Source organism: Mus musculus, chromosome 9 (genome assembly GCF_000001635.26).
Source record: "Mus musculus strain C57BL/6J chromosome 9, GRCm38.p6 C57BL/6J".
Classification (NCBI taxonomy): domain Eukaryota; kingdom Metazoa; phylum Chordata; class Mammalia; order Rodentia; family Muridae; genus Mus; species Mus musculus.
This window is the reverse complement of record NC_000075.6, coordinates 44,815,304-44,841,970: the sequence shown is the minus strand read 5'-3', so window position 1 is coordinate 44,841,970 and position 26,667 is coordinate 44,815,304. Positions and strand designations below refer to the sequence as shown.

Genomic DNA, 26,667 nt, shown 5'->3' with positions numbered 1-26,667 from the left:
GTTTCTGTTCTGGATGGAGACAGAATTTCAGACTTTTCTGAAGATTACATTTCCTCTATCTTGAGACAGGGTCGCACTCTGTACGTCAAGCTGGCCTTGAACTTCCAGCATCCTCCTACTTCCCCATCCAGTGTGAGCCATCACAGCTAGCTCCCTCTCCTTCAATAGGATACTTACTCTGAAAAATGTTTCCATGTCTAAAAATAGGCATTTGTATTCTCCCCTCTTGCAATATGAGGGCAAGTCATTGTTTTCTACATTCATCTTCTGTCTCAGGAGAAGCCACCTCCAGTAAGTAAACAAGAGAATGCAGGCACTTTGAACATCCTCAACCCACTCTCGAATGGCATCAGTTCTAAGCAGAAAATCCCAGCAGATGGAGTCCACAGGATCAGAGTGGACTTTAAGGTAAAAGTCTTTAGTGATCATGCCTTTATTGAACATTATGACCTTTAAAGAAAAGGTGAGCGTTCAAAGGGAAACAGCACCCACTAGAGGAATGAACAAGAACTCCAGCTAACAGGCAGGTTCAGGTACCTGAAAGCCTAGTCAGCCCGAGGCCCGTTTGTGAACTGGTGGGAAAGCACAGACATCCTGAGCAGCATCCGGGAAGAGAATTATTTCAAACTCATGTTACCCGAATCAGCAAAGCACAGTGCATTCAGACTCGGTGTATCTTTGCTGTTTACGTAGCATCGCACCAATAGTGGGCTTTCAACGGATAGTTTGCATCTAAGTTTATAGTGCTTTAAAGCAGCACTTGCTCATGTTTGGACTAGTGGAAGTGAACGCTCCTGGCATTCTGTGGCACTCTGTGTTTATGCTGTTTGTCCTGGTTTTGACACTTCGAAGCTTTCATAAGTGATCTTTGTCTCTTTCCCCACAGGAAGACTGTGAAGCAGAAAATGTGTGGGAGATGGGAGGCTTAGGGATCCTGACCTCTGTCCCCATAACACCCAGAGTAGTGTGCTTTCTCTGTGCCAGCAGTGGGCATGTAGAGGTAAGACGCCTGCTTCTCTGTCTCCTCTGTGATGATGCCACTGTGCTGTGTTCTTCTTGTTGGTAGTTAGCAGGTCTGTCTTCTGCTACGCCGGCTACTTAGTTTTGTTTTTTTTTTTTTAAAGATTTCTTTATTTTATGTATGTGAATACACTGTCACTCTCTTCAGACTCACCAGAAGAGGGCGTCAGATCTCATTACGGGTGGTTGTGAGCCACCATGTGGTTGCTGGGAATTGAACTCAGGACCTCTAGAAGAGCAGTCAGAGCTCTTAACCGCTGAACCATCTCTCCAGCCCCTGAGTATTTTTTTTAACTTTTAGAAATTTTAAGATGGAATCTAGTAGTAAATATTTTCATCTCTTTAATTTAGTCTTTATTGTAGAGTTCTTACTTTTCTCTTAGAACAAAAAGGGTTGCTGTTGGTTTTTATATTGAATACCTATGAGTATAAAAAGCTCTTAGCAATTATTAAGAAGTAGAAAAATAAGCCAGGTGTGGTGGCACATGCCTTTAATCCCAGCACTTGGGAGGCAGAGGCAGGCAGATTTCTGAGTTTGAAGCCAGCCTGGTCTACAAAGTGAGTTCCAGGACAGCCAGGGCTACACAGAGAAACCCTGCCTCAAACAACAACAACAACAACAAAAAAGTAGAAAAATACAGAGCAGAAAATGTGCAAAAGAGAGATAGATTATTTTAAAATGACAAATAAGACCATAGTCCATATGGTGGGATGGTCATTAGCCCCCAGTGACCAAACACTGACAGTTAAAGAGGGATGCAGGTCCAGGTGTGCTGGCATTATTACCCTTAATCCAGCACTCAGATACAGAGACAGGTGGATATCTGTGAGTTCATGGCTAGCCTGGTCAACAAAGTGAGCTCTAAGACAATCAGAGCTGCAGAGAGAGACCATGAAACAACAACAAAAAAATTGTACAGAAAGATTTCCCAATAGAAGAAATATAGTTAGTAGTCTTATCTTTTGGGTGAGTTGTTTGGAAATGGTGTTTATTTTATTTTTTTAAGAATTACTATATATTATATATAATTAATATATGTGTGTGTGTGTATAGTATGTATGTAACTGTAGCTGTCTTCACACACACCAGAAGAGGGCATCAGGTCCCATTACAAATGGTTATAAGTCACCTTGTGGTTGCCGGGAATTGAACTCAGGACCTCTGGAAGAGCAGTCAGTGCTCTTAACTGCTGAGCCATCTCTCCAGCCCAAATGGTGTTTACTTTTAGAATGGTAATTTATAATGGCATATTCTTTAACCCTATTGCATGCTAGGTACTTATTTTTAAAGTAATTGGATAAATTGCCAGGTATGTATATATAATAAAATTATATTATTATTTTGTGTGTGGATGATTTGGCTGCATGTCATATGTACACCATGTGCATGCCTGCTGCCTTCAGGAGTCAGAAGAGGGATTGGATCCCCTGCTACTGGAGTTACAGACACTTGGGAGCCTATATTTGGGACCTGGGAATCAAACTTGGCTCCTGTGCAAGAGCAGTCTGTGCCCTTAGCCACTCAGCTATCTCTCTAGCTCCAGTATTTAAAACTCAAGAGTTTAAATTAGTATAGAGCCCTGGCTAAAGATGGAGGGCTTGCATATAATGGCAAATGTGATAGTATAGTTTGATGTTAATAGACAGACCCATAACATCACTGGTTAGAAATATCAGATTGCAAAATATCCATAAAGCATGATTATATTTGATTGGATGAATATTTTAAAGTATGTAGTCTCTGCGTGCTGTCTTATATCCTTAGGAGTCTGAGGCAAAAAGATTGCGATTTGAGGTCAGCCTAAGGTACACAGTGAGTCCCTGCACAGCTCAGTGGTAAAGCATTTGCCTCTCGTGTGCAAGGTCTTGGCTTCAATCCCTAGCACAGACAACCAGTGAGTTGCTTCCTGTATTCACTCCTTAAGAAGATCGTTTCTTAGAGCCTGTATGAACCTAAGTGCTTTAAGTGCTAAGGTTGCTTCAAACCTAGCAGAGGCTGAGACTATTCAGCCTGCAAATGCCTGGTGACTACTCCAAGTCACTTCATAATCAAGTGCTTTGCACCCCAGCATGCCCCACCCACCAGGAAATGCTTCCTTTTATACCTCAGTCTTCAGCTTCTGTGAGTAAGCAGATTTGGAGGGGGAGGGCCGTGCATAGCGATCTCAGAATTCCTTATTTAAGAAAGTATTGGGAGCTGGTTGTTACAATGCACGTCTTTAGTACCAGCACTGGGGAGGCAGAGGCAGGCAGATCTCTGTGAGTTTGGGGCCAGCCTCGTCTACAAAGTGGCATTCAGGACAGCCAGGGCTGCACAGACAAACCCTGCTTGCAAAACCATAAAATAAAAAGGAAATGGAGTGAAAGAGCCAACACATGACACAGCTTTCATCTCCGCATTCGGGGGACAGAGAGGCAGAGGGTCCTTGTGAACTCCAGCCTAGCCAGAGCCACGTAGGAAGACCCTGACTAAAGGAAAGAGAGAATTGGGGCCGAGAGCAGCTCAGTGGTGAAGAGACTGGCTGTACTTCCGAGGACCCAGGTTCAGGTCCCACCCCACATCCGGTGGTTCACTGTAACTCCAGCTCACGGGATCCAGTTCCAAGCCTGGCCTTTGCTGCTGTCCCACACACATTGAGGATAATACACATAAATAAAATTAGAAATAAGTCCTTAAAAAGAATCAGAGTGCCCAGCACAGTCTGCACTATACTGCTACTAATTATGACCACTGTTTGAGGAATTTTCCATCAAGTCTTTTTTATGGTAACATATTTTAGGCCAAGCTTATAGGAAAACATAAAAAACCTAGTACTCTTTGCCTAGATTCTCCAAATGTGAATAGAGGTCCTTTTTCTGTTTCTGCCTCTATGTATGTATTTTTCCAAAATACAACATGATTCTCAGTCTTTCAACTAAGATCAAGTGTAAAATAAGAAATGAAATGTATATACATATGTTATATATTCTGTTTTCTCAAGACTGAGCAAGTTGCAAACGGAAGCCATTCTGCCTCTATGATAGGACACACTTGTGTAACCTCTGTATCGTCATCAAGCCAACACTGATACACACTTGTACTTACCTGTAGGCCTCTTTAAGTCTGACCACTTGTCTTTGTAATAAAAACAGGGTGTTTCTTTGTTTGGTCAGAAGAAAATTGAGGGTTGTTACATTTTTAAAACATTACTTTTATTATGTTTAATCACGTGTAGGTGTCCCTATCTGGGAGTGTGCGTACATGAGCGCAGCACCCTCGGGTCCACAGGCCTAGGATTCTCAGGAATTGGAGCCACCCTAGGGTGTTAGCCATTAAACTTGGAGGTCCTTGGGAAGAACAGTACTGGTGGTTGTATTTTTAAAAATCCTCTGCCAATATAAGATGTACTTTTAAATTACAGCTGGGAAATGTAGCTCATTCTCGCACCCACCTCCTCTGTGTGCAGTTTTGTCTACACCTCTCTTGGGGTCTCTTTCTGCATTTAGCACATTCCGTTTCCCCTTTTGAGGCAGAGAGCCTTCTGTGTAGCCCAGGCTAGTCTCTCACCTCAAACTCTCACCTCACTCCTTAGCCTCCCAAGTGCTGGAATCAGACGTGTGTTACACCATGCCCTGTTAAATCTTAGATTTTTTTTTGGTCATTTTATGATTCTGCTATTCCTGTTTTGGTTGCCTGAACTCTGTGTTGCTCTTAAATATCTGCATAATTCCTTATGTCGAATTAAGTGTAGGTCAAGTATCTCTTATTTAAATACTTGAGACCATAAATGTTTTAGGTATCTCCTTTTTGTTCTTTCTTTTCAAGTTTTAGGATATTTGCCTATACCTATACCTAAAGAGATATTTGAGAGAGGCATAAAAAATAAAATTTATTTTACTTCATGTATTGTTATACATATCTCAAAAGTAATCTTAGACAATAGTTTTTTTGAGACAGGAACTCACTTTGTAGACCAGGCTGGCCTCAGATTCACAGAGTGCCACCTGCCTCTCTCTACTGCTGGGATCAAAGGTGTGCACCACCCTAGCCAGGCTATACTTCTGATAGTGTCAGCTATGAGACAGAATATGTGTACATTGAATGAGGGAGGCCATTGTACAGTTTTCTTCATGTGTGTCCTGTAAGATGCAAGACTCACGTTTTGCTGCATCGGGTTAACACAGTGGATGCCTAGGACCCACAGGATGTATGGACGATGGTTATTATTTCTCTGTGCACCCTGGCTACATGCTTTGTTCTCTTCCTGCTACAGTTTGTGTATTGCCAAGTGTGTTGTGAACCCTTCCACAAGTTTTGCTTAGAGGAGAATGAGCGCCCCCTGGAGGACCAGCTGGAAAACTGGTGTTGTCGCCGCTGCAAGTTTTGCCATGTGTGTGGAAGACAGCATCAGGCTACAAAGGTAGACCGAGTCCTGGCAGCAAGGGGCTTCCTTGTTCCCTCCCCCTCCCAGCCCCCTGTACTGGGAATTTGTGTCAATATATACTGTCTACTGACAGTTTTTCTGACTGAAGATAATTTCTTGATTTTTTTTTCTTTCAATTTTTGGAAAATAGAAAATAACTTTAGGAAAGAAAATCCAAAATTAAGTAAAATCTGTGTGATAAATTCCCTTATCACTGAGTGGCTTTGGGGTGTGAACCTCTGTGTTTCCTGGCGTGTCTTGGCGGGGAGGGCGGTGTAACCTGTGCTCTGGCTGTTGTCTCCCCACAGCAGTTGCTGGAGTGTAACAAGTGCCGAAACAGCTATCACCCCGAGTGCCTGGGACCAAACTACCCCACCAAACCCACGAAGAAAAAGAAAGTGTGGGTGGGTACACACACCGTGCTCCTTCCACAAGCATCGTGGTGGCTGGGTGAGGCTGGTGGCTTGTAGCAGGATGCCCCTCCTTTAGTCTGCCAGCATGACGGCTGCTTCAGAGTGATCTCAGTAACGAAGTCAGATCAGGAACAGCTGCATCCCCAGGCTTTGAAATAACAGACGACGCTAGCCCAAGAGATCCCTACTGAGTGCCTTTCATTCATTTCCAGATCTGCACCAAGTGTGTCCGCTGCAAGAGCTGTGGCTCCACCACTCCAGGCAAAGGGTGGGACGCACAGTGGTCTCACGATTTCTCACTGTGCCATGACTGTGCCAAACTCTTTGCTAAAGGTACCTAGTGCTGAGTGACTGGTCCTGCTTAGTATTTGTGGGGACTTTGTGGAAGGACGTGGGACCCTCCTCACTGTGTCTCAGACGGGCTAGGCACATGTAATACTCCTGCCTTTTTATTTCTTGTTTGTTTTGTTCGTTTTTGTTTTGTTTTGTTTTAAGATGGGGTCTCTATGTGGCCCTGGTTGTCCTTGAACTCGCTCTGTAGACCAAATTGACCTTTAAGTCACTGAGATTCGCATGCGTCAGCCTCCCAAGTACAGAGGTGGAAAGTGCAGCCACCTCCTAGTGCTTCTTGCTTTTTTATTTACATAGACGGCAACTTGAACCATTTTTCTAATTAATATAGGGAGAATTATGGGGATATTGTTACTGCTACTTAGAAACTACTCCAATAAAACAGTAGACCCAAAATGTGGTAAATACACACTTGATTTCAGAAATGAGGTCAGGTGGTATGTAAACATTTTATCTCAGTAATTACACCAGGAATCTGACCTTAACACAGGTCCGTAATCCCAGCAGGCAGGGTGCAGAGGCAAGAGTAGAAGGCCAGCCCTGGGAACTTAGTAATCCTGTCTCAGAATAGAAAACGAAGGGGGAAAAGTCGGGGATGTAGCTCAGTTGAGTTCTTGCCTGTCGATTGCAAGGCCCAGGCCTCAGTCCTCAGCACTGCAGAAAATCACTGCTAAGACACGTAACTGCGCATCCAGCCCACAACTTTAATGACTTAGAGTGCAGGTGACATGCTCCTGTCAGTCTCTTCTCCCACTCATCCTTCCTCCTTCCTCCTTCCCACTGTTCTGTCGTCACTCGGGTCGCTGTCCCGCTGTGCAGCCCACACTGCCTCTTCCTCCTCAGTGCAGAGACTGCAGGCGTGTGCCGCACACTCCACATGCAGTGAGCACTGCTTAAGGATGTCGATGAAATAGTGAACACTCTGGGGATGCGCGGGCCGGTCAGACCTGCAGAGGCTGGCCTTAGAAAGCACTGGTCTGAGTTCTAATATGAAAGCTGTAAGAACAGGAGTGGATGACAGTGAGGACGTCTGCTCGGAGGTGAGGCTGGGGAGAAGGTTTATTGTAGATACATATGAGGGAGAACAGCCAAAGGAAGAGTCCAGACTGGGCCATGGGGTGGGGGGCAGGGACCGAGAGAGGGGAGAGGGCAGAGGCCAAGGGTGGAGGACTGAGAACTCAGTGGCAGGAACACAGGAGTGAGAAGCTGGGGAGGGCAGTGAAAGCAGCCCCTGTGGTAGAGAGGTTTGAGGTATGGGCGGGTGGGTGAGGACGACGCAGAGGAGCCACAGGTACTGAGTGGACCTTGCCCTGTGTTTCTTTGGGACCTGACACGGAAAAAAATTTCAATTTACTGTTTCTTACCTCTGTATTGTTACCTCTTTAAAAGCCCAAACATTGTGTTTAAAAGATATGATATTCCTTCTGATTCCCACCACACACCTGTAGTGCTGAGGCTGCGGTTAAATTCTTAATCCTCCTGCCTCTGCCTCACAGATTTGAGTTACAGTTGTAGTCTGCTGCCCCCAGCCTCCATTGTGGCCCTCACAGATGTGTCTCAAGAGCCTTAGTGTGCGAAGCTTTCCTGTGAGCTCTGCAGCTCCCAGTTCTCTCAGGACCCAGTGGGTGAGCGCCCTCTGGCTCTCTCCTCGTGCTCGCTACAGACTCCAGGAGACAGTGAGCTTTGCTTAGGTTGGCACACATAAGCCAGAGGCTATGAGGACTTCGATGTGGGCCACAGCAGACTGCAACCTTGGCTTTCAGGGAACTTCTGCCCTCTCTGTGACAAGTGCTACGATGACGATGACTACGAGAGCAAGATGATGCAGTGCGGGAAGTGTGACCGCTGGGTCCACTCCAAGTGCGAGAGTCTCTCAGGTACAGAAGGTTGGAGTCTTTTGTTGTTTTTAGTTTCTTTCTAGTGCTACAAGTCCAGCCACTGAGGGACGTAACACTGTGGGGTGTCATTGGGTTCTTTGTGGTTTAGTTTTTGGTCTCCAGAGTGAGCAGCTGCACCGTTTCTTTTCTTACTGCTGCGACCTGGTGTCGGGCTCTATTTGGCTCACAGTTCAGAGTACAGGCCATCATGGTAGGAGCGTTGTGATCTTGGCCCGTGGTGTCAGCTGGCTTTCTTCTTTTCCTTTTTCATTCAGTTCAGGACCCTACCCATAGAGCCATATGCCACCCACAGTGAGGGTGGGTCCCCTCCTCATTTAAGCCTCTCTGGAAACCTCCTCACAGACACAGCCAGGGGTATCTCTGCGTGAGCCCCAATCCTATGAAGTTGATAGTGAAGAAGAACTGTTACCGCAGCAATGTATCGTGTGTGCTCATTTCTCTTAAACAGTTCCCTTTCTGGGCACCAAACCCTGATGGGTCTCCAAACCTGTTGCTTACGAAGTACTCATGAGTTTGTTAATAATGTTCCCTTTCGGGGTCAGAATCTGGGTATCCTGTAAGACGTGGTTCTCAGCCTGTGGGTCACAACCCCTTTGGGGGTCGAAACAGTAACAAAATTCAGGTATGAAGTAGGGACGAAAATAATTTTGTGGTTGAGGCTGTCACCACATGACTAGGAACCGTATTAAAGGATGGCAGCATGAGGAAGTTGAGAACCACTGCTGTCATACACCAGCTTAGCTCATGCTAGCAGGTAGCTCTGTGGGTCAGCGGGATGCCCACTCTTCTCCCTCTCCCGCCCGTCAAAGGCCCTCATCATTCTGGGTTTCGTTTTCCTAGATGAGATGTATGAGATTCTGTCCAACTTGCCAGAAAGTGTGGCCTACACGTGTGTGAACTGCACTGAGCGGCACCCCGCAGAGTGGAGACTGGCCCTGGAGAAGGAGCTGCAGGCGTCCCTCAAGCAGGTTCTCACGGCCCTGTTGAATTCTCGGACTACCAGTCACTTGCTGCGCTACCGTCAGGTGGGCAGAGGGTCTGTCTGTGCAGGGTGCTCGGTGGCTTCACCTCGGCATGAAGCGAGGTGCTTCTGTTGCTTGTTCACCTTTGCTTCACTCTTCATTTACTTCCTAGAGTTTCTTCTCTTCGTCAGAGCGTTAGGACATTCTTTAGAGCTAAGAGTAGGACCTTGGGGTTGGAGTGGATTGCTCAGTGGTTAAGAACATTTCCTGCTTTTACAGAGGACCCAGGTTTGATTCTCAGCTCACAGCAGTCTGTAACTTCAGTTCCAGAGGATCTATACCCTAGCCAACATTCCTGGGCACCAAGCCAAAAGGTGTTTGGTCTGGGTGTGCGGGAATACGCTTGTCATTCCAGCTCTTGGGCAGCAGAGACAGGACTCTGGCTGTGAGTTTGAGGTTTACATAGTGATTTCCCATCTCAAAAGGAAAGACTAAAGGGAAGTTTGAGCTTCATGTGCCAATATGGAGGGGGATTCAGTGAAGGGCTTCTTCAAGAGAGCACCCTGATCTTGGTGGCCTTTTAGAAAAAAACCTTACTATGCCTCTCCAGCAAGGGCTGAGGAGGCTTGAGCCCGAGGGCAGCGAAGACAAGCAGCATGAAAACTTCTGTTGTCTTGTAGAAATTTATAAAGTGGTCATTGGCGACATAAGCAGTCCCGCTGGAAGAGCAAGTGTGTCATCCTAGCACAGAGCTCTGTGCTGCTTTATCTTTCAGTATAAAGCTCCGACTTTTTGTTTTTGGTTTTGTTTTACAAGACAGGGTTTCTCTGTATAGACCTGGCTGTCCTGGAACTCACTTTGTAGACCAGGCTGGCCTCGAACTCAGAAATCCACCTGCCTCTGCTTCCCAAGTGCTAGGATTAAAGGTGTGCGCCACCACCACCTGGCAAGCTCCGACTTTCTTATCACGTGTGTGTGTGTGTGTGTGTGTGTGTGTGTGTGTGTGTGTGTGTGTGTGTGTGTTGATGGCATACTGTTACCCACTGAGCCATCTCTCTAGCCACTAAATTCCTAATTTGGGTGTAGGAAAATTTTCGGCTGTCTGTTGACAGGATTTGACAGAGTTTTGGCCTGTTTTTATTCCACCTTTACAGATGACTGAGCACAACTCATAAGAGAGTTTACCTAGACAAGCTGTTAGAAAATAGATCCAGCCGGGCGTGGTGGCGCACGTTTAATCCCAGCACTTGGGAGGCAGAGACAGGCGGATTTCTGAGTTCGAGGCCAGCCTGGTCTACAAAGTGAGATCCAGGAGAGCCAAGACTATACAGAGAAACCCTGTCTCGAAAAACCAAAAAAAAAAAAAAAGAAAAGAAAATAGGTCCATCTTTAACTCCTGTTTAAGAACTCTCTGGCATTTTCATGTTCTGTGTTGTGCCTAGAGCCATCTTACTAGTCTCAATAGAATGTGCACAGGTGCCTCTTTCTTGGTGTGTGATGACAGAATCCCTCTTTCCTGGCAACAGGCTGCCAAGCCTCCAGACTTAAACCCTGAGACTGAGGAAAGCATACCTTCCCGAAGCTCCCCAGAGGGGCCAGACCCTCCTGTTCTTACTGAGGTCAGCAAGCAGGATGAACAGCAGCCGTTAGACCTCGAAGGGGTCAAGAAGAGAATGGACCAGGGCAGCTACGTATCTGTGGTATGTCTGGAGCACGTGACTAATTGTCGAGTGTTTTGTTTCAGCTTCCTTGGCTCTTTAGAAGTACAGCTGGGTATAAGTAAATTTCAGAATGATTCATACTGTATTTAGAGGTGTCATGTAGCTTCAGGATCCCCAGAAGGGGAGTTATTTCAGTTGTATGTTTCAGAAAGGTGTTGATATGGTGGTATCTAAAATAATTATTTTAGTTGGCTTCCGTCTGAGTTACTTAAATTATTTTTATGTTACGAGGAAGCTCCAAACTACTTACGGAAAATGCTAACGTGAAGTTAATATGCCTCCCCTTTAAGCTTAGATCTGAATATTGTGTCTCCCTTTATTCATTTGTAGATAGTTACCATGAAGTCTTTGATTTTAAGGATGCATAGGGAGGACTCATTTGCTGTGTCATCCTTACTTACTATTGAGTTAGTTCTTCATTTGAGTACAGATATAAAACCTTTGAGCTAGTGTTGGGCACTTGCCATGACAGAGCCAGTCTCTTTGCACTCTTGCCTTATTAGCCTGGCAACTCTTGATTGGCTCGAGTTAATTGTGAACTGAACCCTCAAGGCCTCAGAGAGTAATTAGGCTGTGTTAGAATAGGTTGTGGGTTTCCTGTTGGGCTCCTGTGCTGGGTCATGATGTGGGGAGCAGAGGTGGCTTTGAGAACGTAGTACTATGCTATGAATTATTGATGTTTTATTTTTGTATACAGTTGGAGTTCAGCGATGATATTGTGAAGATCATTCAGGCAGCCATTAACTCAGATGGAGGGCAGCCAGAGATAAAAAAAGCCAACAGCATGGTCAAGTCTTTCTTCATTCGGGTGAATGAGATAAATAGTTCCTGCTTTTAATGATCACTGTGTGTAACTGTCCTGTGAATTCCTTCTTTTCTCTGACTTGCTTTACACTGTGTTGAGAGCTTCTTGGCTTTATTTCTTTTCTCTAGTTCTTTGGGAGGAGGCTGGGAAGTTGGTAAGGTTACCAGCATAAGTGGGTCTTTGCCTTGGCCTGAGAATAGACCCTGGTGTGTAGTTGTTTATTTGGTTTCTACGTGAACCTTCTCATTTGCATTCTCTCTTTGTTTTCTTGTAGCAAATGGAGCGAGTTTTTCCGTGGTTCAGTGTCAAAAAGTCTAGATTTTGGGAGCCAAATAAAGTATCAAACAAGTAAGTGAGATTGGTCAGTGAGAAGCGGCCACCTCGAATTTGTAGATTTTAATATTAAAATCAACCAGCTGAAATGCCTGTTTAGTGCTGGTTTGAAAATGACAAATAACATTTGTGTTTGGCATAGCCTGGGACTTTTTTGTGTTTGTTATCTTGTTGAAATCCTAGTTTGACATGTGGCATATGGGCAGCATGTGCTAGAACAATGTCATCGTGGCCATCGCGTAATCAGGTTCTGGGTTACTTACTGCAGCCTCTGCCTCCTCCTGCTTTTGATTCTCGATTCGTACCCTTGAATTTTTATTCCAGTAACCTATTTTGATTTTTTATTTGTAGAGTTAGTCATTGTTTCTGGATGTTTAATTAAAAGTTATGCGTGTAGTCTTTCCCTGACTGGAGGAAGTACTGGGGAGTGAACCCAGACCCCATGGATTCTGCCACTGAGATCCATCCCCAGCTATAAGAGTCACATGTTAAGACTGTTGCTTAGCTCACTCGTGCTAGTACTCGCCTGTACTCCCTGCAGGTGGAAGACTAAAGCAGGATGAGGAATTCAGGGCCAGCCTGGGCTACATTGTGAGAGCCTGTCCCAGACAGGATTGAAGTTTTTAAGATGTTAGGTAGAGTTAGGCAGTTTTCAGATTCTCTGACTAGTTCTTCCATTCTGTGAGTGGTGTGGACATGGGCGGGTTCGAGACCTGCTGCTGGCAGGAGCGACTGTTGCATGGCTTGGGCTCATAGGCACTCAGTAAGTACTTACTGACTCGATTGTTTCCAGCAGTGGGATGTTACCAAACGCAGTGCTTCCGCCTTCACTTGACCATAATTATGCTCAGTGGCAGGAGCGAGAGGAGAGCAGCCACACTGAGCAGCCTCCTCTAATGAAGAAAATCATTCCAGCTCCCAAACCCAAAGGACCCGGAGAGCCAGACTCGCCCACGCCGCTCCACCCGCCTACACCCCCGATCTTGAGTAAGTCAGAACATATCTAGATGCAAATGGCTGGCTTAGTGGATCTAAATTTAATATACTTGATCAGAAAATTTCAGATAACATAACACCTTTTGTAAGTGTCTGTTTTATACACTACTCAAGCTGAATTCTCCCCTAGAAAACCATAGTACTGCCAATTTTAACTACATATCTTTGGGATCCCAAGGTACTGATCGGAGTCGAGAAGACAGTCCAGAGCTGAATCCACCCCCAGGCATCGATGACAACCGACAGTGTGCACTGTGTCTGATGTACGGCGATGACAGTGCTAATGTAAGTACTTGGGACGTGCAGTCCTGGTTAATAAGGAGGTCACGTGACCGTGTTCTTGGGGTGCCAGGACTTGATGATTTTGATGAGTTTACTTCTGAGTTTGTGGCACCTAGAGTCATTTTTGGTTTTGTTTTCATTTCAAGACAGGGTCTTACCATGTTGCCCAGGCTGGCTAAGAACTTTTGATCCTCCTGCCTCAGCCCCCTTAGTAGCTGGGAATATAGACAACTGGCACTGTGTTTGGCTTTAGAGATTTTCTTTTTAATTGTAGGTTTTTAAATGTGGGTGACTGTTTTCCCTGCGTGTGTGTATGTGTATAATGTGTATAATGTATATAATGTATATAATGTATATAATGTATATAATGTGGAGGTTGGAAGAGGGCGTGGGATCCTCTGGACCTGGAGTCACGGATGCTCATGAGCCACCATGTGGGCCCTGGAACCCAGCCCAGGCTCCTTACCAGCATCAAGTGCTCCTAACTACTGAGCCAGGTCTCCAGCCCCTGCTTAGAGAGGTTTGAATAAATGGTTAGTTGATCCAAAAGGTGATTTGCTGTAAATGAAGTTACTGATAACTAATCTTCAAAAATACATGAAGTCTTCATCAAACATAAGTTGTATATATTGTAGCCTGTGTTTAATGTAAGTAGTAGAATAGTTAATAGCCCTGGTTCTGACAGACTGCCTGATGTCAGGCTGTACATTCTTGTCTGATAACGTCAGCAAGAGCTTGACCTCAGCAGCCCTCAGTTCTGTCCTTAAAATGAAAATGACACTCTCTCTCTCTCTCTCTCTCTCTCTCTCTCTCTCTCTCTCTCTCTCTCTTTCTTTCTGTTTTTTGTTGTTGTTGTTGTTTTTCTTTTTCTTTTTTTCGAGACAGGGTTTTTCTGTATAGCCCTGGCTGTCCTGGAACTCACTTTGTAGACCAGGCTGGCCTCGAACTCAGAAATCTGCCTGCCTCTGCCTCCCGAGTGCTGGGATTAAAGGCGTGCCCAGCTGATCCCTTTTCTTGAAACGCAATTTTTTGTTTTGGTTTTGAGACAGGGTTCCTCTGTGTAGCCCTGGCTGTCCTGGAATTTGATCTGTAGTCCAGGCTGGCCTTGAATCCACAGAGATCCACCTGCCTCTGCCTCCCTACAGGTGTGAGCCACTATATGTGGTTCATAAGTTGATTTTTCTTGGGGGAAAGCTGGGGATTTGAGACAGGGTTTCTCTGTGTATCCTTGGATATCCTGGAGCTCACTCTGAAGACCAGGCTGGCCTCAAACTCAGAGTTCTGCCTGCCTCTGTCTTTTTAGTGCTGGGATGAAAGGTGTGCACCATTACTACCCAGCTAGAAAATGCTCTTAGCCCCTGGTCCATGTCTCCATTCCCACAAGGAGATAGTTTTTAACTTAGAGTGGTTATAAGGGTTAAATGAAAAAAATATATGTAAAGTTTTTATTTAATGGCTTTACACTGAGAACTTAAAATGCATCTTTTAGGGATGTGACAGGTATTAGAGTTTCTGCCCACATGAAGCCCTGTGTCAGCCCACCCTCATTGTGGGGAAAAGTTTTTAGTACAGTCTGGGAGAATTGAATTTCAAATACAGTTTTAAAGTAGTGCGTGCATTTATGTAAACCTACCATATACTGTTCTTTTGTTTTCAGTAGAATTATAAAATATTTCCAGTTTATGGGGGGAAACTGAGAAAGAATAAAGAAGAAACAGTGGAAAGTGGATTATGATTTAATCTCTAAAGAATTTAAGTTTTTATTTCCTTGCAGTATCATGTCTGAGGTCCAGCTAATATGAAGTCCTCTGATTTTATGTTCTTTAGGATGCTGGCCGTTTGCTGTACATTGGCCAAAATGAGTGGACACATGTGAACTGTGCTTTGTGGTCAGCAGAAGTGTTTGAAGATGATGACGGATCACTGAAGAATGTGCATATGGCTGTGATTAGGGGCAAGCAGCTGGTAAGAATCACTGTGCACATTTATGAAGGGAACCCCCTCGTGCTTTTAGTCTCTTTCTGTGCCTGACGCAGCCTCACTGGCCTTTGACAGCACTGTCAGCGCACTCGCTGGTAAGGATTGGTATGTGCTGTAGGTCTGATCTTCGAAGAAGGAAACAAAGCATCGGTTTAACATTAGCCCCGAGGCCAAGTTATATCAGCACTCTGAAGGTCAGAGAATAAACCCTGTGAGCACACGTGTCAGGGAAGATGGAGAGTAATGGGAGCAGCCGAGAGCAGTCACAGTGGTATCGTAGGAGAAACATCTCAGAGCTTGAGTTTGACTGACTCTGAGGAGTCAGTAGGAGGAACGTAGCCAACGGACAGAGTAGCACAAGCAAAGAAGGTGTGGGTTGTGGGAAGACCAGATAGGAGAGCACAGACTGCCTAAGAGAGTAAGAGCAACAGCCAGGGCCTGCTGAATGGAGTCCTTGATTTAGGGGATGACATAGTGAGCCGTGACGCCTAATACTACAGAACCTGTGAACTGGTTAACTTTATGTCATCTGAGAGGAGAAATGCCTCCATAAGATAGATGCAGCTGTAGGGCATTTGCTCAGTTACTGATGGATGGGGGAGGGCCCAGCCCATTGTAGGTGGTGCCATCCTGGGGCTGGTGGTCCTGGGTTTTGTAAGAAAGCAAGGTGAGGACTGGGCTAGGTGGTGGCACACACCTTTAATCTCAGCACTCAAGAGGTAGAGGCAGGCGGAGGCCAGCCTGGTCTACAGAGTGAATTTCAGGACATCCAAGGCTATATGGCATGGGCATCGGGGTTTGTCCTATTAGAGTTCCTGCCCTTGCTTTTGATGATGAACTGTTTAGATGGAAATGTGGGTGAAATTACCCTTTCCTCCCCAAGGTGCTTTAGTCACAGCAGTAGTAACCCTAAGACAACTAGTTTCTTACTAGTAAAATGTTAGTAAAATGAGTTGCCTTGGGATCTAACAGCTTTCTAGCAAGGATATGTTTTTTGACATTGTTCTTCATAGTTTCATGTCTAATAAGTCAGCTATGCATTGTGGGGAAAAAGTCAGTCCAAAGTCTAAATCCAGTTGTAATGTTTAAATTGTCTAGTTTCCGAGTTGTGTTTGTATTCTTTCCCTGTAGCTCAGCAGGCTAGCAATAGAGTGAGCACGGGATGCTCAGAAGGGAGACGGGGCAAGTCTAGAGAGAGATGACAGGTGTCTCAAAGTGCCTGCTAGTCTAAACAGGGCTGTTCCTTCTGCCCTCACAGAGATGTGAATTCTGCCAGAAGCCAGGAGCCACCGTGGGTTGCTGCCTCACATCTTGCACCAGCAACTACCATTTCATGTGTTCCCGGGCCAAGAACTGTGTCTTCCTGGATGATAAAAAAGTGTATTGTCAGCGGCATCGGGATTTGATCAAAGGCGAGGTGAGAAGCTAAGCTGTTTGGTTGCTTCTGTTGAAGCTATTAATAACAGGCTCTATTATCTGAGAGCAGACTTAAGTTCACAGTAAAATTAGCAAAAGGCACAGTGATTTACTGGCCTTGCCTCCACACTAACATAGCCTCTCCCACTAGAGTGGTGTATTTGCGGTATAGATGGTCTACGTGAATATGGACACATACGCATTTCCCCAGAGTCAGCTTTTATATCAGGGTTCACTTTTGACGTTCTACATCCTGTGGGTTCAGACAAATGTTTAATACTGCGTGTTCATCACTGTAGTCCATTTAAGTATTTTCATTTTTTAAGAATTCTTTGTTCTGCCTGTTTTTTCTCTTTCCCCCTAAAAAAACACTGATTTTAAATTTTATTTTATTATTATTGTTGCTAATATCTACAAGTACTTTTACCCTACATCCAAGCAGTTTTCTACTTGCGGGGTTTCTTGTGGTTGGAATCTTGCGGTTAGTAGCCTTTCTGCTTTGCAAGAAGGTCTGAAGATTCCTCCTCTTTTGAAATCTCTAAGAATTTAGGAGGGAAATACTAAAAATAGCAGGATGGTAAATGCCGTTTTGCCTCTTTCAGATGTATGAAGACATCATCTCCTGTTTTAAGAAACGAAGGGTGGTAATGAAACAGGAGGGTGATTTTAAGATGGGCCCTCTGCTTTGTCTGCAGAGGTTGGTATCTGTGTAAAGGAACAGTCCACTAACCGCAGCCTTGGGTTCATTTAAGGTGGTTCCTGAGAATGGATTTGAAGTTTTTAGAAGAGTGTTTGTAGATTTTGAAGGAATCAGCTTGCGCAGGAAGTTCCTTAATGGCTTGGAACCAGAAAATATCCACATGATGATAGGTAGGACCCAGGCCTTCCTTAATGGGGAGGGTCTATTATCATTTGTGCTTTTCCTGGTCCTTGGTTAGAAAATGATTCTCCTCACCATTTCTTCTAACCAGTTCTTTCCTTGGTTAGGCTCAATGACAATCGACTGTTTGGGAATCCTGAATGACCTCTCTGACTGTGAAGATAAACTCTTTCCTATTGGATACCAGTAAGTCCAGTAAAGACAGGGCATGGCAGCCCTAACAGTGTAGGTCATTAAATGTGGAGGTGGACTTGGTAGCTGCCTTTAACTATTGTAAACCCACTACATAGTTAGGCTCACGCAGGCTGTTCTAACGCTCACAGTCCCTGTGCCTCAGCGTCGTGAGTGCTGGGATTATAAGCTTGCATTACCCTGCCCAGCTGAAAGATTGTAGGTGTAGTATGGCTACATAGTGAGAGACCCTGTCTCAAAGCAAACAGTTTATAACCTGGTATGTGAATTAAATTGTCGAAGTACTTGACAAGCTGACAATGTAAGATCCAGTCCCCCTCTAGAGCCTCTCATGGCTGTGTACACCTTTAACACAGGCACTTGGGAGGGGAGCAGAGGCAGACGGATCTCTGTAAGTTTCAGGCCAGCTGGAACCCCAGGGAGAGCCCTACGTCTCCCTCTTCAGAATCTCATTTTACAGTGCATTCTCCAGTTCTGAATTCCAGCTCTCTTAATGCTTGTGTTTATCTGGTAGTTCTTTGTACAAACATGAAGCAGTTGTATTTCCCTTGTTTTGTAGGACTTTACTGACAATGGAGTGCCTTGTATTTGAGCTGTTTTTAGAGTCTCGCACTGTAAGGCATTAATCCGTCACGGAAGGCAGTGACATAGTTACTGCTTTTCTTTTTCAGTGGTTTATCTTACTATTAATTTTAATATTTTACTATTTCTGGCATCGTCTTAAGTCATACAGCTTTCTGAGAGCATACGAAACATTGGGGATGTCACGAAGTTTAAAACCACCACATTTTAACAATCTCTACCAAGAACCTAAGAAATAGAGCTGTGTTCTATGAGTTGAGGAAACCAGAGAACCCATGATGGGGAGAAATTTGGGAAATGATAGTTTGTATACATATCATCCATTGTGGTTTTGTTCCCATTTGCCAGGTGTTCTCGGGTGTACTGGAGCACCACAGATGCCCGGAAGCGCTGTGTGTACACATGCAAGATCATGGAGTGCCGCCCTCCTGTTGTAGAGCCGGATATCAACAGCACGGTTGAGCACGATGACAATAGGACCATTGCCCATAGCCCATCATCATTTATAGGTTAGTCCTAATCCAAGTAGGACTTGAACTTAAGTGTATGACTATGCACTGGGATTGAAAAATGGCAAAGTCATTTAATTTGGGACACCTCATTTGTTTCCAGCTAGATGTTTATCTAATAGCACTCTTTGTGTCTGTGTCCGTGAGAGAGAGCGAGAGAGAAGCATAGAATGTGACAGTAGACAACTTGTGGGACTTGGTTCTCTTTTTTTTCACCATGGGTTGTGGGGACTGAACTCAGATTTGAGCACCTTGACCCACTGCAGCCGCCAGCCCTGATAGCTAGTGGGCTTTATATTGGTTCATTTGTGGGTATTTAAACTGAGCTCTTCCAGTTACACATTTTTATTTATCATAGATGCATCGTGTAAGGACAGTCAAAGCACAGCTGCAATTCTCAGTCCTCCGTCGCCAGATCGGCCTCATTCACAGACCTCAGGCTCCTGTTATTATCATGTCATCTCGAAGGTCCCTAGGATTCGAACACCCAGCTACTCGCCTACACAGAGGTCCCCTGGCTGCCGCCCATTGCCTTCTGCAGGTAAAGGACTTGTTGACTCACTGACCATTCTCTTGGGCAACCTTAACTCTGTGACTTTTACTAACCAAAAAGTTGCCTATAAGCAGGTATATCCACGTGGTTGAACCTAGTGACTTGGCACACTTTTTCTGTCCTTGATCGACTTTCTTTTTTTCTCCCTTGTTCAGGAAGTCCTACCCCAACCACTCACGAAATCGTCACAGTCGGTGACCCGTTACTGTCTTCTGGTCTTCGGAGCATTGGCTCTAGGCGTCACAGTACTTCTTCCTTGTCACCCCTGCGGTCCAAGCTCCGCATAATGTCTCCAGTGAGAACGGGGAGCGCTTACTCCAGGAGTAGTGTTTCCTCAGTCCCCAGCCTTGGGACTGCCACAGATCCTGAGGCCAGTGCCAAAGCATCGGATCGAGGAGGGCTGTTGAGTTCAAGTGCTAATCTCGGGCACAGCGCTCCCCCCTCTTCAAGCTCACAGAGGACAGTTGGAGGCTCCAAAACCAGTCATCTGGATGGGTCGTCACCCTCGGAAGTGAAGCGGTGTAGTGCTTCAGACTTGGTACCCAAAGGCTCCTTAGTAAAGGGAGAGAAAAACAGAACTTCAAGTTCCAAGAGCACAGATGGATCTGCACATAGCACAGCTTACCCTGGAATCCCTAAACTGACACCACAGGTTCATAACGCAACTCCTGGAGAACTAAACATTAGCAAAATTGGCAGTTTTGCTGAACCCTCTACAGTGCCCTTTTCTTCTAAGGATACAGTGTCCTACCCACAGCTCCACTTGAGGGGCCAAAGAAGTGACAGAGACCAGCACATGGATCCTTCCCAGTCAGTAAAGCCCTCTCCAAATGAAGATGGTGAAATCAAAACCTTGAAGCTCCCTGGTATGGGCCACAGGCCATCCATTCTACATGAACACATAGGGTCTAGTTCTAGAGACAGGAGACAGAAAGGGAAAAAGTCTTCTAAAGAGACTTGCAAAGAAAAGCATTCCAGTAAATCCTACTTGGAACCTGGCCAGGTGACAACCGGTGAGGAAGGAAACCTAAAGCCAGAGTTTGCTGATGAGGTGTTGACTCCTGGGTTTCTTGGGCAACGACCATGTAATAATGTTTCATCTGAGAAGATTGGAGATAAAGTCCTTCCTCTTTCAGGAGTCCCTAAAGGTCAATCCACACAAGTGGAAGGATCTTCCAAGGAGTTACAGGCACCCCGGAAGTGCTCGGTCAAAGTGACACCTCTGAAGATGGAAGGTGAGAATCAATCCAAAAACACCCAGAAAGAGAGTGGCCCTGGCTCCCCCGCACACATAGAGTCAGTGTGCCCAGCAGAGCCAGTCTCAGCCTCCAGAAGCCCAGGAGCTGGCCCAGGAGTTCAGCCGAGCCCCAACAATACCTTATCCCAAGATCCTCAAAGTAACAACTACCAGAATCTTCCAGAACAGGACAGAAACCTGATGATTCCAGATGGCCCCAAGCCTCAGGAGGATGGCTCTTTTAAAAGGCGGTACCCCCGGCGCAGTGCCCGCGCACGGTCTAACATGTTCTTTGGGCTCACCCCACTGTATGGAGTCAGGTCTTACGGTGAAGAAGACATTCCGTTCTACAGCAATTCCACTGGGAAAAAGCGAGGAAAGAGATCAGCAGAAGGCCAGGTAGATGGGGCCGACGACCTGAGCACTTCCGACGAAGATGACTTATACTATTACAACTTCACGCGGACTGTGATTTCCTCGGGTGGAGAGGAGCGGCTGGCCTCCCATAATTTATTTCGGGAGGAAGAACAATGTGATCTTCCAAAAATTTCACAGCTGGATGGTGTGGATGATGGGACAGAGAGTGACACCAGTGTCACTGCCACAAGCAGGAAAAGCAGCCAGATTCCAAAGAGAAATGGCAAAGAAAATGGAACAGAAAACTTAAAGATTGATCGACCTGAAGATGCTGGCGAGAAAGAGCATGTCATTAAGAGTGCTGTTGGCCACAAAAACGAGCCAAAGCTGGATAACTGCCACTCTGTAAGCAGAGTGAAAGCACAGGGCCAGGATTCCTTGGAAGCTCAGCTCAGCTCCCTGGAATCGAGCCGCAGAGTCCACACAAGCACCCCCTCAGACAAAAACTTACTGGATACTTACAACGCTGAGCTGCTGAAGTCAGACTCTGACAATAACAACAGTGATGACTGTGGGAACATCCTGCCTTCAGATATCATGGACTTTGTACTAAAGAATACTCCATCTATGCAGGCCCTGGGTGAGAGCCCGGAGTCGTCCTCCTCTGAGCTCTTGACTCTTGGTGAAGGACTGGGTCTTGACAGTAATAGGGAAAAGGATATAGGTCTTTTTGAAGTGTTTTCTCAGCAACTGCCAGCGACAGAGCCTGTGGACAGTAGTGTCTCCTCTTCCATCTCAGCAGAGGAGCAGTTTGAGCTGCCTCTTGAGCTGCCATCTGACCTCTCTGTCCTGACCACCCGCAGCCCCACTGTCCCCAGCCAGAATCCCAGCAGACTGGCCGTAATCTCAGATTCAGGGGAGAAGCGAGTGACCATCACAGAAAAATCAGTAGCCTCTTCCGAGGGTGACCCAGCCCTGCTGAGTCCAGGAGTAGACCCTGCTCCTGAAGGCCACATGACACCCGATCATTTCATCCAAGGACACATGGATGCAGACCATATCTCCAGCCCTCCCTGTGGCTCCGTGGAACAAGGCCATGGCAACAGTCAGGATTTAACTAGAAACAGTGGCACTCCTGGCCTTCAGGTACCTGTTTCCCCCACTGTTCCCGTCCAGAACCAGAAGTATGTGCCCAGTTCCACTGACAGCCCTGGCCCATCTCAGATCTCTAACGCAGCTGTCCAGACCACTCCACCCCACCTGAAACCAGCCACTGAGAAACTCATTGTTGTTAATCAGAACATGCAGCCACTTTATGTTCTCCAGACTCTTCCAAATGGAGTGACCCAAAAAATCCAGTTGACCTCTCCTGTTAGTTCTACACCCAGTGTGATGGAGACAAATACCTCGGTATTGGGGCCCATGGGAAGTGGGCTCACCCTGACCACAGGACTAAACCCAAGCTTGCCACCCTCTCCGTCTCTGTTCCCTCCTGCTAGCAAAGGATTGCTCTCTGTGCCTCACCACCAGCACCTACATTCCTTCCCCGCAGCTGCTCAAAGTAGTTTCCCTCCCAACATCAGCAGTCCTCCTTCAGGCCTGCTCATTGGGGTCCAGCCTCCTCCCGATCCCCAACTTCTGGGTTCAGAAGCCAACCAGAGGACAGACCTCACTACTACAGTGGCCACTCCATCCTCTGGACTCAAGAAAAGACCCATATCTCGTCTGCACACTCGAAAGAATAAAAAACTTGCTCCCTCTAGTGCCCCTTCAAATATTGCCCCTTCTGATGTGGTTTCTAACATGACGCTGATTAACTTCACACCCTCCCAGCTTTCAAACCACCCCAGTCTGTTAGACTTGGGGTCACTTAACCCTTCATCTCACCGAACTGTCCCCAACATCATAAAAAGATCTAAATCTGGCATCATGTATTTTGAACAGGCACCCCTGTTACCACCACAGAGTGTGGGCGGAACCGCTGCCACAGCAGCGGGCTCATCAACGATAAGCCAGGATACTAGCCACCTGACATCTGGGCCTGTGTCTGCCTTGGCATCCGGTTCGTCCGTCCTGAATGTGGTATCCATGCAAACTACAGCAGCCCCTACAAGTAGCACATCAGTTCCAGGTCATGTCACCTTAGCCAACCAGAGGTTGCTTGGGACCCCAGATATTGGCTCAATAAGCCATCTTCTAATCAAAGCCAGCCACCAGAGCCTGGGCATTCAGGACCAGCCTGTGGCTTTACCACCAAGTTCAGGAATGTTCCCCCAGCTGGGGACATCACAGACTCCCTCTGCTGCTGCAATGACAGCAGCATCTAGTATCTGTGTGCTCCCCTCTTCTCAGACTGCAGGCATGACAGCTGCATCCCCTCCTGGGGAGGCCGAAGAACACTATAAGCTACAGCGAGGAAACCAGCTCCTAGCTGGCAAAACCGGTACCCTGACTTCACAGCGGGACCGGGATCCCGATTCTGCTCCGGGGACCCAGCCGTCCAACTTCACCCAGACAGCAGAAGCTCCTAACGGTGTGAGGCTGGAGCAAAACAAGACTTTACCCTCAGCTAAGCCAGCCAGCTCCGCCTCTCCAGGGAGCTCCCCATCCTCTGGACAGCAGTCAGGAAGTTCCTCAGTGCCAGGTCCCACTAAACCAAAACCAAAAGCCAAACGGATTCAGCTGCCCCTAGACAAGGGGAGCGGCAAGAAGCACAAAGTTTCCCATTTGCGGACCAGTTCTGAAGCACACATTCCACACCGAGACACCGACCCCGCACCCCAGCCCTCAGTGACACGGTAAGTGATGTGCAGCTTAATTCTGCAGCTGTGGGCTTGTGTGCTCTGGGTGTCACGCAGTGGCTCGCAAGGTGCTCTCGTGGTGCTCGAGAATTCTTGTCACTTAGGCTTTCGGTCGTGATCGGCGGTGCTAAGACTAGCTTAGTGCACAGTTTGACGGGAACTGCAGCACTGATTGCCCTTCGCTTTGATGTCAGACACAGTGCTCATCCTTGGACCTGCTTCTGCTCTGCTGTGGTTCAGGGGGTAGAAGTGGGTGAGGGGATGATAGTCCTGTCAGAGGGACGAGGGCTCCTACTGTGGAGTGTCATGGAGCCCTCTCTGTTTTAACAGCTCATTGGAAGTATACCATATATAAAGCATAGAGGACGCTTCCCTTTCCCTGTGCCCCTTACTAGCTTCTGTGACCATAGTTACTGTTGCAGGCTTTTGAACTTTATCTGTCCAATGTGTCTTTGCTGATAGTGGCTTGAAAAGATCCAGTTCTTTCTTGTAGGACTCCTAGAGCGAACAGGGAGCAGCAGGATGCAGCTGGAGTGGAGCAGCCATCGCAGAAGGAGTGTGGGCAGCCGGCAGGGTGAGCTGCAGATGACTGGTTACCACGTGTAGATAGGCTTCCTCCTGAAGCCTACTTGCATTGGGTTTGTTGTCAAGCATGTTCTTGACAGGCATCACATGGTATGGATGTTTTGAATCCCAGAACTGGGGAAGCTTAGGCAGGCTAACCTCTTAGCCACTGAGCCATCTCTCCAGCCCCATAGTTTGATTTTATTCTGCAGATATTTCTATGTGTACTCTTTGTAAACGTGAACGTACTTTTATATTACATGGATGCTTGCATACTCACTGTTTTTGTTTTTGCACTTAATTGGTTTATATAACTCCCTGGGCTGACATGCATGCATGCTGTGTTCCAAGTGTCTCTTTGCTGCTTCTAGTGCTGTTGTATGATCTACATTACGTAGTTGGCTTCATACATATTAGTAGTATGTACTTGGACTGTTTCGGGAGTTATTAAACTGGAAAAAGTGAAAATAGAGGGTATACTGGCTGGTGCAGCTGAGCTGTGTTCTCAGTTAAGCCACCTAACTTAAATTGTATAGCACTGAGAAGTGGCTTTGTAGTTTTTCTACTGTAAGATCAGGAGGAGAATTTCAGCGATAGAGTCCACAGACGCAATCAGCTACTTTTTGCCAACATTTGGGAAGAAATTTCATAAAGGATGGTCTTAAGGCTGGAGAAATGGCAAAGTAATTAGGATGCTTCCAGTTCTAACAGGATCAATCTAGTTACATCTCCAGCTAACAGATCTAACGATCCGTGCTCGGATCTAGTGCATCCCCAGCTGCTGTGGGCACCCACACAGTCACAGGACACCTACACACACTAAACATTTAAAAATCCGCTGATTCCTGAATCTCACAGTGGAAGGAACTGTTCAACACCTGGGCATACATACACCCCAATAATAAATAACAAACTTTAAAGTGCTTTATGCTTATGTTCTTGGTAGTTGTTTTAAATAACTGATGGGGTATATGGCAGATTATGAACAGTTGTTTTTATCTTCGAGTTGAAAAACAGCTGGCCTTGCCTCTCACGTCTGGTTGTATTTTCATTCAGACCAGTGGCTGCTCTTCCAGAGGTCCAGGCAACACAGAATCCAGCCAATGAGCAAGAAAATGCAGGTATGTGGTTGATTAATAGGTTATAGTAGAGAACTCTAAAGCCAGAAGAACTATGTAAAAATCATGTGCGCTGAGCATGGCGGTGCACACTTGTAACCCCAGCACTTGGAAAGCTAAGACAGAATTGCGAGTTCAAGGTGAGACTGAGTTGCATAGTGGCTTGAGGGCAGCCTGTGCTACATGACATAGTAGGCTCGAGGGCATACTGTGCTACACCACAGCCTAAACCACAGAGAATCGCCTGCATTAACTCCTGATAGTCTAGATGGGAGAAAAGCAGACTCAGTCTCAAGAGCTGAGCTGTGATGTGCAGTCATAGGGTCCCAGCGGTCTTCAGTTGTGTGTGTGTCATTGTCAAGGTCAGATCTTCTTGCTAAACTAAATTTAAGGACTGTGACATTTTAGGTAGCTGGTGATAACATTTAGTTGTCTTTGGAGGTGTTTCTTATATCTGATGGCACCTCGGGGTAAATTCCCTTCTGGAAACCGTAGCACTCTCTTAGGTGTTTGGGATTTGATTCTAGACCCACATGCACCCACAGCTCTGCATGTGTGGCCTGGTGTAGTTTGGCCACTTTACAATTAGTATAGTACCCACAGAACCTGAGCACGTGGCTCAGGAGACAGAGGCAAGAAGGTTGGCACGAGTTTGAAGCCAACCTGGGCTATACTACATAGTAAAGTCCAAGCCAACCTTGACCTCAGAATGAGCTCTTGTCTTAGGAAAGCAAACAGATTGACTAAATAAATGATCTTCAAACATGACTTCCCAGAAGAGAAAGGCTTAGGCTTGGGATTTGGGCTGTTACTGTACCCTGCTGCCTGGCCAGTTCCTCAAGCCCAAGGCCTCATTGCAGGCAGGCATGGTAGCTGAGTAGTCTCCAGAATCAGTTAGGTTCAAACCTCATGTTTACTTTGCTGTGTGGGTAAACATGGCTTTTACTTGGCCTGCTTCAGTTTCCCCATGTTTTGTTCACGTATTTATTCACTCACTCATTGCTTTGAATGAGGTCTCACTGTCTTGTCCTCGTTGACCTAGAACTTTAGGGTAGCCCAGGCTAGCAGTGACCATCCTCCCTCGGCCTCAGAATAGTAGGGTTACAGGCAGGCATCACCATACCTGGCTCGGTTCTCTTACCTTTAAAAGGGAGTCCAGCTGGGCTTGGTATAGCTGCAGTACTTGGGAAGCAGAGACAGGCAGCATAGCCTTCACAGCAAGCCATGCTGGCTACGGGCTGAGCCATTATCGCAAAAAGAGTCAATAATAACACCTACCTTAGTAGTTGTTAGG

General features: G+C 46.2%; 1 protein-coding gene across 6 annotated transcripts in view; it reads left to right on the top strand.

The window, feature by feature from the left end:
* The window catches only part of Kmt2a (lysine (K)-specific methyltransferase 2A), a 77,998-nt gene that overhangs the window by 39,382 nt on the left and 11,949 nt on the right, over positions 1-26,667 (top strand). For 2 of the 6 annotated variants that reach the window (NM_001357549.2, XM_011242444.3), the window contains exons 9-29: positions 277-408; positions 887-1,000; positions 5,274-5,420; positions 5,732-5,827; positions 6,049-6,169; positions 7,951-8,073; positions 8,926-9,110; positions 10,574-10,747; positions 11,466-11,576; positions 11,848-11,921; positions 12,700-12,893; positions 13,081-13,187; positions 15,012-15,149; positions 16,423-16,581; positions 17,333-17,450; positions 17,568-17,646; positions 18,583-18,743; positions 19,102-19,284; positions 19,452-23,688; positions 24,185-24,265; positions 25,312-25,376. In NM_001357549.2, coding sequence (NP_001344478.1) covers positions 277-408; positions 887-1,000; positions 5,274-5,420; positions 5,732-5,827; positions 6,049-6,169; positions 7,951-8,073; positions 8,926-9,110; positions 10,574-10,747; positions 11,466-11,576; positions 11,848-11,921; positions 12,700-12,893; positions 13,081-13,187; positions 15,012-15,149; positions 16,423-16,581; positions 17,333-17,450; positions 17,568-17,646; positions 18,583-18,743; positions 19,102-19,284; positions 19,452-23,688; positions 24,185-24,265; positions 25,312-25,376 — 6,799 coding nt within the window. The remainder of the gene's footprint in view (positions 1-276; positions 409-886; positions 1,001-5,273; positions 5,421-5,731; positions 5,828-6,048; positions 6,170-7,950; positions 8,074-8,925; positions 9,111-10,573; positions 10,748-11,465; positions 11,577-11,847; positions 11,922-12,699; positions 12,894-13,080; positions 13,188-15,011; positions 15,150-16,422; positions 16,582-17,332; positions 17,451-17,567; positions 17,647-18,582; positions 18,744-19,101; positions 19,285-19,451; positions 23,689-24,184; positions 24,266-25,311; positions 25,377-26,667) is intronic. The other 4 variants (XM_011242443.3, XM_030244217.1, XM_011242442.3 and 1 more) reach the window with 4 other exon arrangements.